This window comes from Cetorhinus maximus, chromosome 16, assembly GCF_964194155.1.
Source record: "Cetorhinus maximus chromosome 16, sCetMax3.hap1.1, whole genome shotgun sequence".
NCBI classification, from domain to species: domain Eukaryota; kingdom Metazoa; phylum Chordata; class Chondrichthyes; order Lamniformes; family Cetorhinidae; genus Cetorhinus; species Cetorhinus maximus.
In genome coordinates this window covers 20,508,619-20,524,577 of record NC_135894.1, presented here as the reverse complement: position 1 = coordinate 20,524,577, position 15,959 = coordinate 20,508,619, and the positions used below count along the sequence as shown (strand labels likewise).

Here is a 15,959-nt window from a genome sequence, read left to right as displayed (position 1 = left end):
ATGCTGGAACTGTATAAAACACTGGTTAGCCCACAGCTAGAGTATTGCGTGCAGCTCTGGAATCTGCATTATAGGAAGGATGTGATTGCACTAGAGAGAGTGCAGAGGAGCCAAAGAATTCAACACTTATTAGCATATTTTGAATCATGTGGTATGATACCTTTTAAGTTTTAAAAGGTTGTATGTATCCTTCGTTTCACCTCGAATAACGAGAGATCTGCTAGCATTATTTAACAACTTGCATTTATAAAGCACCTTTAGTGTAATCAAATCACCAAACCAAAATCTCTCTTTGGACATACTGTATAAAATCTTGGAAATTTTGTATTAATCTAAGCTTTATTTTGGCAATTCAAGTACACTTTGATACCTTCACCTGAAATATGTTATAGAGATGGGGAAGGGCGAGGCCATGGAGACATTTAAACATGAGAATGGGAATTTTACATATGTGATATTGGGTGACCACCTATCGATATAGATCACCGAGGAGGCAGTGATAAGTGCAGCACGACTTGGTACGGGATGGCATAAGGACAGTGGAGTTTTAAATGAACTGTAGGAGGGAGGGTGGATGATGATTATAATTTAGACATTATAATTCAGAATATAAAATACACAATAAAATACTTGTGCTGTACAACCTCAAGAGATGGTGACACATTTACTCTATACTGTACTGTACAAACTGTACATCCTCAAGTCGTTCCAATATAAAGTAGAATGACTACTTTGTCCAGTAGAACGCTTAGCTGTGGAGTTAATTAATCTGACCATAAAATAGAACCAAGTTTTCATACATGTTCAATCTGAACAGATCGGCAATAATTCACACTGAGAAGCCCAGTTATCAAGCAAGTTCTCAGAGAACTGAAGTATATTTTATTGTTGAACACAATAACCAGAGTTTCAATAATGCATGTTAAAATGTTTCAATCTAGCCTATGAGGCTTAAACATTTTACAGAAATGCCTTGCTATATACACAAGGGTACAATTCAATGTGCATTTTTCTTTTAATAAGCTAATTTTTGATCATGTCAAACAAATTACAGCAGCAACATCTTTGAACATTCCTCTGTTGTAGAAAGGACTGTTTTGCCCCTTTATCAGTATGACTAACTCATTCATTACTTCACAAGTTTGAATTCATTGCTGTATGGAAATGTATCTGGAGTGCCTCACTTATGTGTTTACCAATAATAAATCCACTTGAAATGTGTGTTGCAGTGGAGGAATGTGCAAACGTTAGAGAGTTGACTGTACCAATGCAGTAATTAATGAGTTAACAACTGTTGCATAACATGCAACCCCAAAAAACATCCTGTGCTTTTCAAAGAGAGCAGAAACACATTTAGTGGTGCTATAAACTGTAAAGTACATATCCTTTGTTGGAAGCCAGGTTATCAAAAACATCAGATCAATTCAGACTTAAATGTCAAACAATGTGCTTCAAGATCTACCAGATGAACACATCAGTGTTCCATAGGATTTGGAGAACCACTCAATATACATGCAAACTTTAAATAACTGATAAGGTAATAATTTAAAAATCTGGATTACATCACATTCCCTACATATTTGAAGATGCGACACTAAACAAAAATGTCTGAACGTCATGACAAAAGCCAACATTACATTTTGTGCAGTATTGTAACTTGAGTAATAGACCCTTTCACAAAGCGAAACAAAGGGCAAGACATTTTTAAGAATATACCACAATTGTGAACACTGTAGGAGTTTATTTCTTTAATGCATGTCTCAAATTGGCAGCTGGAAATCGACATCCACTTGTGCCTCATTTGCTAATGACACGATTTCTGAAAGTTTTACAATCTGCAAGCATACAGAAACATAGAATGAGGTGTTTAATAATTAAGTCCAGATTGAACAAAGTCATAAAAGCAAAATTACAGTGGCAAAATTAAGTTGAATTTCAAAACAATTCTCATATGGAAATTGCTACTCAAAATAATCAACCCAAAGAAAGTGCCACAAAGTAATTTATTCAAATATTGGAGGCTACTTTTTCCATAACAAATAAAACACAGACAATGGCTAGATCACATCATGTCAATCATTATTGTTCTGGTTTTTGATTGGTTTAAATAAAATCACAGCCTCAAGAACCCAATCACTACCCAATTCTTGGGAAAAAAATTGCACCTCCAAAATGGAGAATGGGGACCAGTTGTTTGGCATTTTCTCTTTAAAGAAACAAGATCGGGTAAGAAAAAAAAGTTAAACTAGGTTTTAAAAAGAAAAATAACAGAATGGAGAGAATGGGAAAGGAGAGGCAATAGTGGAGGAAGACAGGGAAGAATCAGGCACACCAAGGCAAGTATAATGAAAATGTTCTGTTTTATTGAAATGTTTTAAGTGTTTAAACATAGTTAACATTACAGTAAAAGCTGCTCCCCAGATTTGAGAATTTAGATTACTATAATATTGTTGATTTTACTGGAACAGTGCGTTAGCTGAAAACTTATATCAGCAAGGATGGCTATGTCCCTTCATAATGGTTAGGTTGTTAAAAGAACCTGATTGAAAGTACATTTCCCAAAACAGATGCATTTCACTAATAATCGGGCTTGGGACCAAAGGGTGCTTTCAGTTTTCCAAACAAATTCTTACCAGTCTAGCAGCTTCATCCAAGTCATCACAACCCAGAATCTTGAGACTGCTGGAAGCAATCAGTGCTTTGGCATCATCAACTTTAGAGCCTGTGGGTGCAAAATAATAGACATGAGCATTCGGCATACTGAGCATTCTGAGCTTCCAAGAAAGAAACACTTGCATTTGTACAGTACTTTTCACAACCAAAGGACACCCTAAGACATTTAACAGCCAAAGTATTTGTGAAGTGCAATCACCATTGTAATGTAGAGAACACAGCAGCCAATTTGTACACAGCAAGCTGATAAAGACCAGATAATCTAAGGGATAGAGTGATCATGACTGCTCAGAGAGCTTGCATGCTCTTCTTCAAAACACTGCCATGGGATCTTTTACATCAATGGGAGTGCAACAGGGCCTCGGTTTAACGTCACATATGAAACACTCACTCGGTACTGCACTCAAGTATTATCCTAGATTTTGTGCTCTCAAATCTCCAGAGGGAGATGAAGCCACAACCTTTTGACTAAAGAGGTGGGATCTAAAGATATTGGCTGGAATAAAAGAAGAAAACCATTGTTTCAGTTATCAGGCAGAGCAGTAGGAAGACGGGGTGACTTAGAGCTCTAGATATTGACCGTTAATTTGTGGTGTAAGTGCTCATATGTGAACATTAAAGGCCAGATTTTCACAAAGTCAGGAAGATTCAGTGGGCCTTTAAAAATGGTGGGCTACCCCCATTTCTGACAAATCCTATTTTTGCCAGTAGGGGAAAGGCGGTGGGGGGGTCATTTACACAAGAGGGAAACCCAAACTCAGTAGGGCCATTTGAACTTAGTGCTGAATTCAAACAGAGCCCATTATGGCTGCTGCAAGGGATTTAAACCACAGTGTGGGAATCACAAATTTATGGGGTAGATGTATATGTTTTTGAAGGGCAGATAAGGTCTTTTTAACTGTCATAATCTGTAGTTGTTTTAAATCCCTGCTCTTAACACTATAAAAAACTGGCTACACCTGTGATAATTTTTTTAAAAATTTTGTATGACAGGCTAGGTGTTGTAGTATCTATTCGAGCAGTTTCAATAGTTATTTGTTGAAATTTCGCTAAGGACTCTTTGTGAATGCTTGGCGGACTTTCAAAAACTACAATTATCTCAGCAGGGGTTCTGAGTTCAGAGTTTGATTGACCGGTTAAACAGCCTATTAAAGGATTAGCTGTCTTTGATGTGGGGTATGAACACAAGGATGTTTGTTCTTATAAGAGATTACACACTTGAGATTTAAAGCATTGAATGGGCATTCATGAATGGATTTTTAAAAAATATTGTGTCTGTATGGTGAAGTCCATATTATATTTTAAGAACTTTATTTTATCTCCACATGGCTCGAGGTCTGCCCATGGTGGATAGTGGGTGAGGTGGCATGGAGGGTATAAGGGGACATGAGAGTAGGTGGGGGGGGCATGACTTGACATGGGGGCTATAAGGGACCATGGAGGGCATGAGTTGGCATGGGGGCCATAAACAGGTCATGGGAGTTGCAAGGGGCATGAGTAGGCCTAGACGGTTTAAGGAACCCCCCTGTGGATTAAAAACAAAAAATGCTGGAAAAACTCAGGTCTGGCAGCGTCTGTAGAGAGAAAAACAGAGTTAACGTTTCGAGTTCATATGACTTCTTCTTCTGAAGAGTCATTCGGACTTGAAACATTAACTCTGTTTCCCGCTCCACAAACGCTGCCAGACCTGCTGAGTTTTTCCCAGCATTTTATGTTTTTATTTCATATGTCGAGCATCCGCAGTATTTTGCTTTCATCAATGGATTGCGGTTGAGGGCTAGAGGACCTAAAATCTTATAGTACAGCTGGGACAAAGTCCCAGCGAACTGAGGTGGGCCTTTTAACCAACCCGCCTTGGCACTCAGACACTCCTGTGGCCCTATTCTCTGCTTCCAGAGTCAATAGTCCCAACTTCATCCCGCACGCAGCCCACCCCCCAGAAGACAGTGAAACAACGATGCGATTATGCAGAAATGACAATGGACTAATGTGCAAAAGTAGAGAAGAGTAAGGGAAACAATGGCAGTAACTTCTCAAGATTCCAAGTTTTTTGATAAATAAAGATTTTTGGAAGGCAGAGAAGTGCAGCTGAATTTTAAAATTGCCAAACACACATGATCTGCAGTGCTGGTCAGGTGAAATATTTTTCAATCACCTCAATGATTTTTCAGAAAAAAAAGAGCAACTTGGGTTGAATGTCACAGAAGAAATTTTTGAAAATTAAATGTGCTCGCAGAATACTTATGCAGCAGAATTGCAAAATGAATTTTAAAGTATGTACAAACATTTGTCACACTGCAAGCTTATGACATCCCATCACTCTGAATCATGTCATGCTTGAAAACATATTGCTGCCTGTTCCTGCTAGATTTGGAAATCTCACTGAAGCAAAATATATACTTCCCACTTATCATGACCACAAGGGTTATTTTATGGAAACTGCAGACACTGTAGTTTTAAAAATAATTTTAAAGGCAATCTGGTGCACATTAATTTTCAGAGCAAGGAACAGGTTAGAACTTTCCTTTTCTGTTCCACCACTGGTGGCCATGTTTTCAGCTGCCTAGATCCTAAACCCTGGAATATCCTCTCTACATATCTTTCTTCCTTTAGGACACTTTTTAAAACCCAGCAGATATCAAGGCAGCATTTGACCAAGTGTAGCATCAACAAGCCCCAGCAAAATTGAGCTCAATGGGAATCAAGACAAATTCTCCTCTGGTTGGAGTCATACCTAGCATAAGGGAAGGTAGTTGTTGCTGTTGAAGGCCAATCATCTCAGCCCCAGAACATCACTGCAGCAGTTCCTCAGGGTAGTGTCCTAGGCCCAACCATCTTCAGCTTCTTCCTCAAGACCTTCCCTCCATCATAAGGTCAGGAGCGGGGATGCTCACTGATGATTGCAGAATGTCCAGCACCATTCACAACTCCTCAGATGCTGAAGCAGTCCATGCCCACATGCAACAAGACCTGGACAACATCTGGGCTTGGGCTGATAAATGGCAAGTAATATTCATGCCACACAAATGCCAGGCTATGACCATCTCCAACAAAGGAGAATCTAGTCACCTCCTCTTGACATTCAATGGCATTACTATCGCTGAATCCCCCAGTATCAAAATCCTGGGGGGGTTACCATTGACCAGAAGCTGAACCTAACCAGCCAAATAAGTACTCTGGCTATAAGTGCAGGTGAGAGGCTGGGAAATCTGCAGCGAGTAACTCACCTCCCAACTCCCCTAAGCCTGTCAACCATCTACAAGGTACAAGTCAGGAGTGTGATGGAATACTCTCCACTTGCCTGGATGAGTGCAGTTCCAACAATATTCAAGGAGCTTGACACCATCCAGGGCAAAGCAGCTTGCTCGATTGGCACCCCATCCACCACCTTCAACATTCACTCCCTCCACCATTAACACAGTGGCAACTATGTACCATTTTGATTAACTTGACTGAGGTTTTTGATGAGGTAGCGAAAGGGTTGTTGAAGTGTAATGCGATTGATGTGGTGCACTTGGATTTCCGTAAGATGTTTGATAAAGTGCTACATTGCAGGATTGTCAGTAAAGTTACAGCCCATGGAATAAAAGTGGCAGCATGAATACGAGGTTGGCTGAGTAACAGTAAACAGACAGTAGTGGTGAATGGTTGTTTTTCGGACTGGAGCAAGGTATATAGTGGGGTTCCCAGTGGGCAATGTTAGGACCACTGCTTTTCTTGATCTATCTTTAAGATATTGACTTGGGTATGCAGACCACAATTTCAAAATATGCACATGATACAAAACTTGAAAGTACTGTGAATTGTGAGGAGGATAGTGAGAACATCGACAGGCTGGTGGAATGGATGGACATGAGGCAGATGAAATTTAATACAGTGTGAAGTGATACATTTTGGTAGGAAGAACGAGGAGAGGCAATATAAAATAAAGGGTACAATTCTAAAGAGAGTGTAAGAGCAGAGGGACCTGTGCACAAATCATTGAAAGTTGTAGAGCAAGTTGAGAAGGTGGGTAGAATGGTTCTAGTGTTCAGGAACTTCAGTTATGAAGATAGATCAGAGAAGTTGGGACTGTTTTTCTTGGAGAGGAGAAGGCTAAGAGGAGGTATTCAAAATCATGAGGTTGTCGGGACAGAGTAGAAGGGAAGAAACTGTTCCCACTTGTGAAAGGATCAAGGAGAGGGCACAGATTTAAAGGAATTAGAAAGGAAGCAAAAGCGACATGAGGAAAAACCCATTCACACAGTCAGTTTTTAAGGTCTGGAATGCACTGCATGAGAGTGTGGTGGAGGGAGGTTCGATTGAGGCATTCAAAAGAAATTAGACTGTTATTTGAAGAGGAAGAATGTGCAGGATTATGGGGAGAAGGCAAGAGAATGTTTTATTTTTATTCATCATGTGGGCGTTGCTGGCTAGGGGACAGCATTTATGGCCCATCCCTAATTGCCCTTGAAAAGGTGATGGTGAGCAGCCTTCTGGAACCGCTGCAGACCATGTGCTGTAGGTACACTCACAGTGCTGTTACAGAGCGAGTAATAGGATTTTGACCCAGCAACAGTGAAGGAATGGCGATATATTTCCAAGTCAAGACGGCGAGTGGTTTGAAGGGGAGCTTCCAGGTGGTGGTTTTTACATGTATCTGCTGTCCTTGCCCTTCTAGATGGTAGTGTTCATGGGTTTGGAAGGTGCTGTCTAAGGAGGCTTGGTGAGTTACTGCAGTGCATCTTGTAGATGGTACACACTGCTGCCACTGTGCATCAGTTGGAGGGAGTGAGTGTTTGTGAATGGGGTGCCAATCAAGCAGGCTGCTTTGTCCTGGATGGTATCAAGCTTCTAATGTTGTTGGAACTGCACTCATCCAGGCAAGTGGAGAATATTCCATCACACTCCTAACTTGTGCCTAGTGTCAGGGGGTGAGTTACTCACTGCTGGATTCCTAGCCTCTGACTTGCTCTTATAGCCACAACATTTATAGGGCTAGCCCAGTTCAGTTTCTGGTCAATGGTTACCCCCAGGATGTTGATAGTGGGGGATTCTGCGATTGTAATGCCACTGAATATCAAAGGGAGATGGTTGGATTCTCTCTTGTTGGAGATGGTCATTGCCTGGCACTTGTGTGGCGCAATTGTTACTTGACACTTGTCAGCCCAAGCCTCGACATTGTCCAGGTCTTGCTGCATTTGTACAGGACTGCTTCAGTACCTGAGGAGTCGCAAATGATGCTGAACGTTATGCAATCATCAGCAAACATCCCCACTTCAGGCCTTATGGTGGAAGGAAGGTCATTGATGAAGCAGCTGGACAACTCCTGCTGTGATGTCCTGGAACTGAGATGAATGACCTCCAACAACCACAATCATCTTCCTTTGTGCTAGGTACGAATACAAACAGCAGAGAGTTTTCCCCCTGATTCCCATTGACTCCAGTTTTGCTCGGGCTCTTGATGCCACACACAGTCAAATGCTGCCTTGATGTCAAGGGCAGTCGCTCTCCCCTCACCTCTGGAGTTCAGCTCGTGTCCATTTTTGGACCGAGGCTGTAAAGAAGTCAGGAGCCGAGTGGCCCTGGCAGTACCCCAAACTGAGCATCAGTGAACAGGTTATTGCTAAGCAAGTGCTGCTTTATAGCATTGTGGATGACCCCTTCCATCATTTTACTGATGAGTAGACTGATGGGGTGGTAATTGGCCGGGTTGGATTTGTCCTGCTTTGTGTGTACGGGACATACCTGGGCAATTTTCCACATTGCCATGTAGATGCCAATGTTATGGCTGTACTGGAACATCTTGGCTAAGGGTGCAGCAAGTTCTGGAGCACGTCTTCAGTACTATTGCCAGAATATTGTCAGGGCCAATAGCCTTTGCAGTATCCAGTGCCATCAGCCAGTTCTTGATATCACATGGAGTGAACTGAATTGGCTGAAGACAGGCGTCTGTGACGCTGGGGACCTCCAGAGGAGGCCGAAATGGATCATCCACTCAGCACTTTTGGCTGAAGATTGTTGAAAATGCTTCAGCCTTCGCTTTTGCACTGATGTGTTGGGCTCCCTCATCACTGAAGATGGGGATATTTGTAGAGCCACCTCTTCCAGTGAGTTGGCTAATTGTCCACCACCATTCACGACTGGATGTGGCAGGACTGCAGAGCTTAGATCTGATCCATTAGTTGTGGATTCACTTAGCTATATCACTAGCTGCTTATGCTATTTGGCACACAAGTAGTCCTGTGTTGTAGCTTCACCAGTTGACATCTCATTTTTAGGTATGCCTGTTCCTGGCATGCCCTCCTGCAATCTTCATTGAACCAGGGTTGAACCCCTGGCTTGGTGGTAATGGTAGAGTGGGGTACATATCGGGCCAATAAGTTACAGGTTGTGTTTGAGTACAATTCTGCTACTGCTGATGGCCCACAGCGCTTCATGGATGCCCAGTCTTGAGTTGCCAGATCTGTTCGAAATCTATCCCACTTAGCACAGAGGTATCCTCAATGTGAAGACGGGACTTCGTCTCCACAAGGACTGTGTGGTAGTCACTCCTACTGATAGTGTCATGGACAGATGCATCTCCAGCAGGCAGGTTGGTGAGGATGAGGTCAAATATGTTTTTCCCTCATTAGTTCCATTACCATCTGCTGCAGACCCAGTCTAGCAGCTATGTCCTTTAGGACTCAGTCAGCTCAGTCAATAGTGATGCTACAAAGCCATTCTTGGTGATGGACGTTGAAATCACCCACCCAGAATACATTCTGCACCCTTGCCACTCTCAGTGCTTCCTCCAAGTGGTGTTCAACATGGAGGAGCACTGATTCATCAGCTGAGTTGGGTGGGGGAGGAAGGGGGGGGGGGGGGGGTGGGGGGTGCGCGCGGTGGTAACATGGTAATCAGCAGGAAGTTTTCTTGCCCATGTTTGACCTGATACCCTGAGATTTCGTGGTGTTCGGTATACGGAGTATATGCTCCCAGGGGAACTCCCTCTTGACTGTATACCACTGTGCTGCCAGGGATGGTGATGTCTGGGACATCATCTATATTGTATGATTTTGAGAGTATGACTATGTCAGGCTGTTGCTTTACTAGTCTGTGAGACAGCTTTCCCAATTTTGGCACTAGACCCCAGATGCTGGTAAGGAGGACTTTGCAGGGTCGATAGGGTTGTTGTTTCCAGTGCCTAGGTCAATGTCAGTTGTTCCAACTGACTTCATTCCTTTTAGACTTTGTAACAGTTTGATACAACTGATTGGCTTGCTAGGCCATTTGAAAGGACATTTAAGAGCCAACCATATTGCTGTGGGTCTGGACTCACATGTAGGTAATCCCTAAAAGGGGTTAGTGAACCAGATGGGTTTTTTGCAACAATTGACAATGGTTTCATGGTCATCATTAAACTTTAAATTTTAGATTTTTATTGAATTCAAATTCCACCATCCACCATCAGAGCATTACCTTGGGTCTCTGGATTACTAGTCCAATGACAATACCACTATGCCACTGCCTCCCCAAAAGTTGGTACTAAGTGAACTGCTCATTTGGAGAGCTGGTGCAGACACGATGGGCTGAATCGCCTCCTCTGTGTTGTAACAATTCTGTAATAACGCACACTGGATTCTCTATAAATAGAGGCAGCCAAAAGCACGGAGCTTCTGGTGAATCATAATAAACCACTGGCTCGGCTTTGTGTAATATCATACCTAACTCTGGATGCCACACTTTAGAAAGGATGTGAAGGCATCAAAGATATGTAGAAAAGCTTTACAAATATGGTTCCAGGAATGAGGAACTTCAGATCAACTAAGTTGGGGCTTTTTTCTTAGAAAAAAGGTTGAGAGGAGATTGGATAGAGGTGTTCAAAGTCATGAGGGGTCTAGACAGAGTAGAGATAGAGAGAAACCATTCCATTAGTGGAAGTGTCAAGGACCAGAGGACACAGATTTAAGGTGAATGGAAAAAGCAGCAAAGGTAACATGAGGAAAATCTTTTTCACGCAATAAGTGCATAGACTCTGGAATGCACTGCCTGAGATTGTGGTGAAGGCAAATTCAATCATGGCTTTCAAAAAGAAATTCGATAATTATCTGAATAGAAAAGGTTTGCAGGGCTATGGGAAAAAAGTTGGGGAAGCGGTACTAACTGAGTTGCTCTTGCAGAGAGCCAGCACAAGACACAACAGGCCTAATGACCTCTTCTGTGCTATAACCATAATGTGTTTATATCAACAAGATGAAGTGCAGCAACTCACCAAGGCTCCTTCGACAGCACCTTCCAAACACGCGACCTCTACCACCTACATGAATAAGGGCAGATGTCTGGGATAGCTACCATCTCCTAAGTTCTCCTCCAAGTCTCATACCCTCCTGACTTGGAACCATATCACCATTCTTTCACTGTCAATGGGTCAAATTCTTGGACTCCCTTTCTAACAAGACCATGGGTGTACCTACATTACATAGGCTACAGGTGTTCAAGAATGCAGCTTCCCTCCACCATCTCAAGGGCAATTAGAGATGGATAATAAATGCTGGCCTTGCCAGTGATATTCACATGCCATGGAAGAATAAAAACCTACCTCTTTGAACAAGCTTTTAGCTATCTGCCCTGCTATTGTCAAATCTGGTTCGGTGTTAAATTTTGCTTTATACTATTCCTATGAAGCGCTTTGGAATGAACATTTTATTATGTTACAGCAGCTATATAAATACAAGTAGTTGATATTACTAATACTTGTGTTTAGGGTTCCACTAGACAGCAATCACCAAATTCATAGAAGCTATTAGCCCCAACATCCAGCAGTGGCTAAGTCTGAGAGACAGGGATTGGCTAAATGTGTTGGGAATGCATTTACCTCATGAAATTCTAATGGTGGTCATTCAATAATGCACCAATGAAGTGGTCAACCTGTGCCTAGTTGGGGAGAAACCAAGTGGAAAGCAACTGGGCAAAGACAAGTGCCTTTCTGTGGTTGAATAAGTGGAAACCGCCATGCTCACCTTGCAATCTCACAACTATCGGAATCTTCAAATCCAAGTCCTTCACAGCCAGAATAACACCTTTAGCAATTACATCGCAGCGCATGATGCCACCAAATATATTTACCAGAACAGCAAGTACCTAGAGAAAGAAGGGTCCTTTTTAAAGTAATAATGAAACTGCCTGGGTGAAGGGCAAAATCATTCAGTAGAGTTAAATCAAATGTACTTACTTATCTGCTTATCAATAATGATAATTTTATACACTATATGTTGGCAACACATACAAGGAATATTACTAATTTGCACTCCCAGCACTAATCTTTGTCTGTTTATATAGTAGGGGCAGCCAAACTTTCTGAACCTTAGAGCTGCATTCAATAATCTTTAGACATTCAAGAGCTGCAAGACATAGACAACCTTTACTGACATATTTTTGTTACTATTGCACACTCTTATGTAAGGAAATATATTTAATAAAAATGTAAGTGCAAATAGTATAAAAAGAACTAAAGTATGTATTTATCTCCTGCCCCCTGTAGCTTGTCTTCTTGTAATCCAGCATTCCTTCCCCAGCTCAGCTTTAATCCTCCAGTTTCCTTCTTCACCAGCCCACTGCTTGCAAACTTGAACACAGTCAAGGAGAAACTCCATGCCCTGCTTCTGCTGCCAGAACGCCCACTGTTTTCAGTAGGAAATGCATTGTGTTTCAGTTGCAGCAAAGGTTTTGCATGCATTTGCCAAATGGCTACTTAATTAACGAACAAATAACAAACACAGGAAAGGATCCCAGGCCCGGTCACAAACCGTGTGGGTCACATTCAAATCACTACATTCACATTAGAGCACGAGGCTCCAATAATTGTCCATTCATCCCTCCCACCCTGTTCACTGCACTGCCATCTTCAACGTTGCCACACAGCGTGAGCCTGCTCCACCTCCTGGTCACTGAGCCACACTTTATGTGGAAAGGAGATGCATGCAGTTCACAAGCTATGGTTTGGCCATTCCTGTTATATGGCATATCAGGAATATGGGCACGTACTCCCCAGGAGGGCAAAACTTTATACCGGGAACAAAAATGATAAAGTACCGCCATATAACCAGTCTAAAATACAAGTGAAGAGGCTCTGATTCGGTATGTCTAACATTCAATTAGAATTTACAAAATTTCAAGCTGCAACAGTTACAATTATTCTACATTAAGGATATGGACAAATATGTCATTTTCTGTGATATTTAACCTCTTCTATGACTGACTGACTGAATATTTCCAGCATTTTGTTTAGCTTCAGATTTATAGCACCTGCAATGTTTTGCTCATTTAATTTAATAGGAACCTTGAATTATCAGTCCAACAATGTTGTAACTCTCATGATAGATTTATTCCCCCCAAACTTGCGCAAAACTGTCACTGCAAATTAACCACCCATTGTAGAAACTGATGTTCATTTCAATTAAAATTAATGGAAGTAAATACAGCATGGTTTTTATTATGGGCAGACAATCCGTAATGCCAGGTATGTACCCAGGGGAAGTCGAAAATTGAGCACCATTGTGTTATCATCAAACCAGCCTCTGGCCACAGAAAGCAGAACAAATGTTGTGTGGTCTGAAGCAATTGAAATCGGTCTGTGCCCTTCCAAATCTATTCTTCATAGTTTTACATATAATGTACGGCACAGAAACTGGCCATTCAGCCCAACCTGTGCTCAGGTTTATGCATCACATCATCTCACCCTATTAATATCCTTCTATTCCTTTCTCCCTCAGGTGTTTACCTAACTTCCCTTTAAATGTATTAATGTTATTCACCTCAATTACTCCTCATGGTAGCAAGTCCCACCTTCTAACCATTCTAATATTTACGGCTCATAGTTTTGATCTCCCCCATAAGTGGAAATATCTTCTCTATGTCTACTCTATCAAGCCTCTTCATAATTTTAAAGATCTATATCAATCTTCTCTTTTCTAGAGAAAATTCAAACAGATTCAACTTTAAGGAAACTTAATTTATTTTAAAAAATTGTGAAGAAAACAGCTCTCTCTTAAAAAGTAAACAAAACAAGTGGTTATTTTATTGAATGGGCTGCCATTGACTAGCTTTCATAGAAAACGTATTGCTGTTTATGACAAATACATACCTTCAAAACCAACTATCAGTGTGAGAAGCATCAGCCTTGGTGACATATTATTTTCACCAAATTGGGACCAGAAATACCTTCCAACTAGACTTGGTCCATTGATCAAGTGTGTGTATTTACTGTTACTGCTTATCCCAACAACACCATTACTCTGATGTTAATTGTGTAATGTAAAATATTGGGACATTTGATAAGCTGAACTCTTAAAAGAGATGCACAAGGGGATCCAATTCACCTCCATTACTGCTGGGAATTTCCATTTTCTTCAATGTTTGTCTAACAAGGATGGCAGGCCATAAAGCAAGCTGGATTGCGCTGTCAGGTGAACAAGAATTGAAAAGATACTGTAACTACATGTTTCAATAACATTCTTAATTCCACCCAGCAGGTACTCGAGATAATTTAAACAGGGAGCTGTATATTGGATAAAACTCGCCTAAGGAGAATCACAAAGCCCATGGAGTGAAATAGTATTAATAGCATTTTCATCTAAGGACAAAAAAAATGCAAGAGGAAGAGACAAGAAAGCCTAGTTAATGTAAACAATAAGAACAAATGCAATAATAGCTGAATACAGCCTACTCCTAATAAATTGAATCTTTTATACTAAAAATTGAATTAACCAATCATTTGAGTTAACATGTAAAAGAACGAAGTTGGAATCTAATGCTTAAAAAAAATTGAACAGAGGCAGGCAGCCAATTAAAGGCCCTTTTATGGGTGATTTTTCCAGGTTGCTGGCATTTACATCTTGCCCACCATCCTGAAGTGGACGGTGAGCCTGGAGGTGGCCAATTTGGTGGTCGCCTCCAGGAAGATTGCTGAGCTGGTCTCATTGCCGGCAAGTGCAGGCTAAGAACCCCCATTTCATCTGGGCGTTAGGGTCCCAAAGCCCAAGGCAAAATCCTGCCCAATATGTCAAAATAAACTCAAAACTCCCAGAGCTGAAAATCTAAGTGAAATTTCCAACTCGTAGGACTGAAGCAGAACCCAAGTCCCAGGCTCCAGAGTAAGAGCCAGGCCTTCAACAGTAGAGATTCTTGCTAGCATTTTTAACATTCAATGATCAATCTACAATGAAAGCTACTGATTTTTGAACTCTCATCCTCTAGTTTTTCTCCTATCCCCCTCTCATGCCTTCTCCAAGCTCATGCTGCCCATGTGACCCACTTGCTGCTCCCTCAACCCTATTCCCACATTACCCAACTTCCTCTCCTGGTCCCCATGTTAGCTGTTATTGTTAACTGTTCTCTCTCTTCAGTGACTGTCCCTCTTTGCTTTAAATCTGCCATCATCATCCCTCCTCACAAAAAACCAACCCTTGATCCCCACTACCTTCCTTGCAGACGACTACCGTCCCAGCTTCAACCTCCCATTCTTCTCAAAAATCCTCAAAATGTTGTCACCTCCTAAATACGTGCTAATTTTTCCTGGAACTCCACATTTGAATCCAGAAAATCAGGTTTCCGCCCCTGCTTTAGGGCGTGATTTTTTACTTTGTTGGGTGGGTGCGGCGAGCAGGCCCAGGCGTGGTTGCAAAGCCAACCGCCACCCGCGATCGTGCCCCAACATCGATTTCACACTAGCTGGTCAATTAACACTGGAATGCTGAGGTAGGGGCGAGCATGGAAGATTGCATATGCGCATGAGTGCGCGTAATGAAAGCTCCCTGAGGCACAGAGCTGCCTCAGGGAGCTGAAGATTTTTAAAATAAAAAATAAAGAATTTACAAATGTGACTCATGAGCAGGGACATTTTATAAATGATATTTCAAAATTTTTATTTTATTTTTAATGCCTGTTGGAAACCTCACCCCCTCCGTGGATAAGGTTTCATAAAAAATCCAAAGGCTGCTTGGCCTTTTCGCCTGCCTGCCAACCATAAGGTTGGACGGGCAGCGAAAAATTACATTTAATTAAAACTTTAATGGCTTTAATAGACCTATTAAATGTTGGTTGGCGTGCTGCCGACTCCCGTGCACGCCTGCCGACTGAAATATCGCACGAGTGCACGATGACATCAGGATGTTCACTTGACATCATCGTGCATCATTTTATGCTTGAGCGGGTCAGGCACGCACCCACCCACTGAGTGAAAAATTCAGCCCTTAGTATCGCAACAGCTCTTATATTATGGTGGCTGGCAAAGGTAAACTTTTCCTCCTTGTCCTTCTCAACCTGTC

At 41.7% G+C, this 15,959-nt stretch overlaps 1 protein-coding gene across 4 annotated transcripts in view; it reads right to left on the bottom strand.

Annotated features, from left to right (window-relative positions):
• Positions 1–847: 847 nt before the first annotated feature.
• LOC144691408 (succinate--CoA ligase [ADP-forming] subunit beta, mitochondrial-like) overlaps positions 848–15,959 on the bottom strand; it is a 124,557-nt gene continuing 109,445 nt past the window's right edge. For 3 of the 4 annotated variants that reach the window (XM_078559471.1, XM_078559470.1, XM_078559472.1), the window contains 3 exons: positions 11,655–11,775; positions 2,634–2,722; positions 848–1,835 (listed from right to left, as the gene is read on the bottom strand). In XM_078559471.1, the coding sequence (XP_078415597.1) occupies positions 1,761–1,835; positions 2,634–2,722; positions 11,655–11,775 (285 nt within the window). In that variant the 3' untranslated portion in view covers positions 848–1,760. The remainder of the gene's footprint in view (positions 1,836–2,633; positions 2,723–11,654; positions 11,776–15,959) is intronic. The other variant, XR_013579130.1, reaches the window with a different exon arrangement.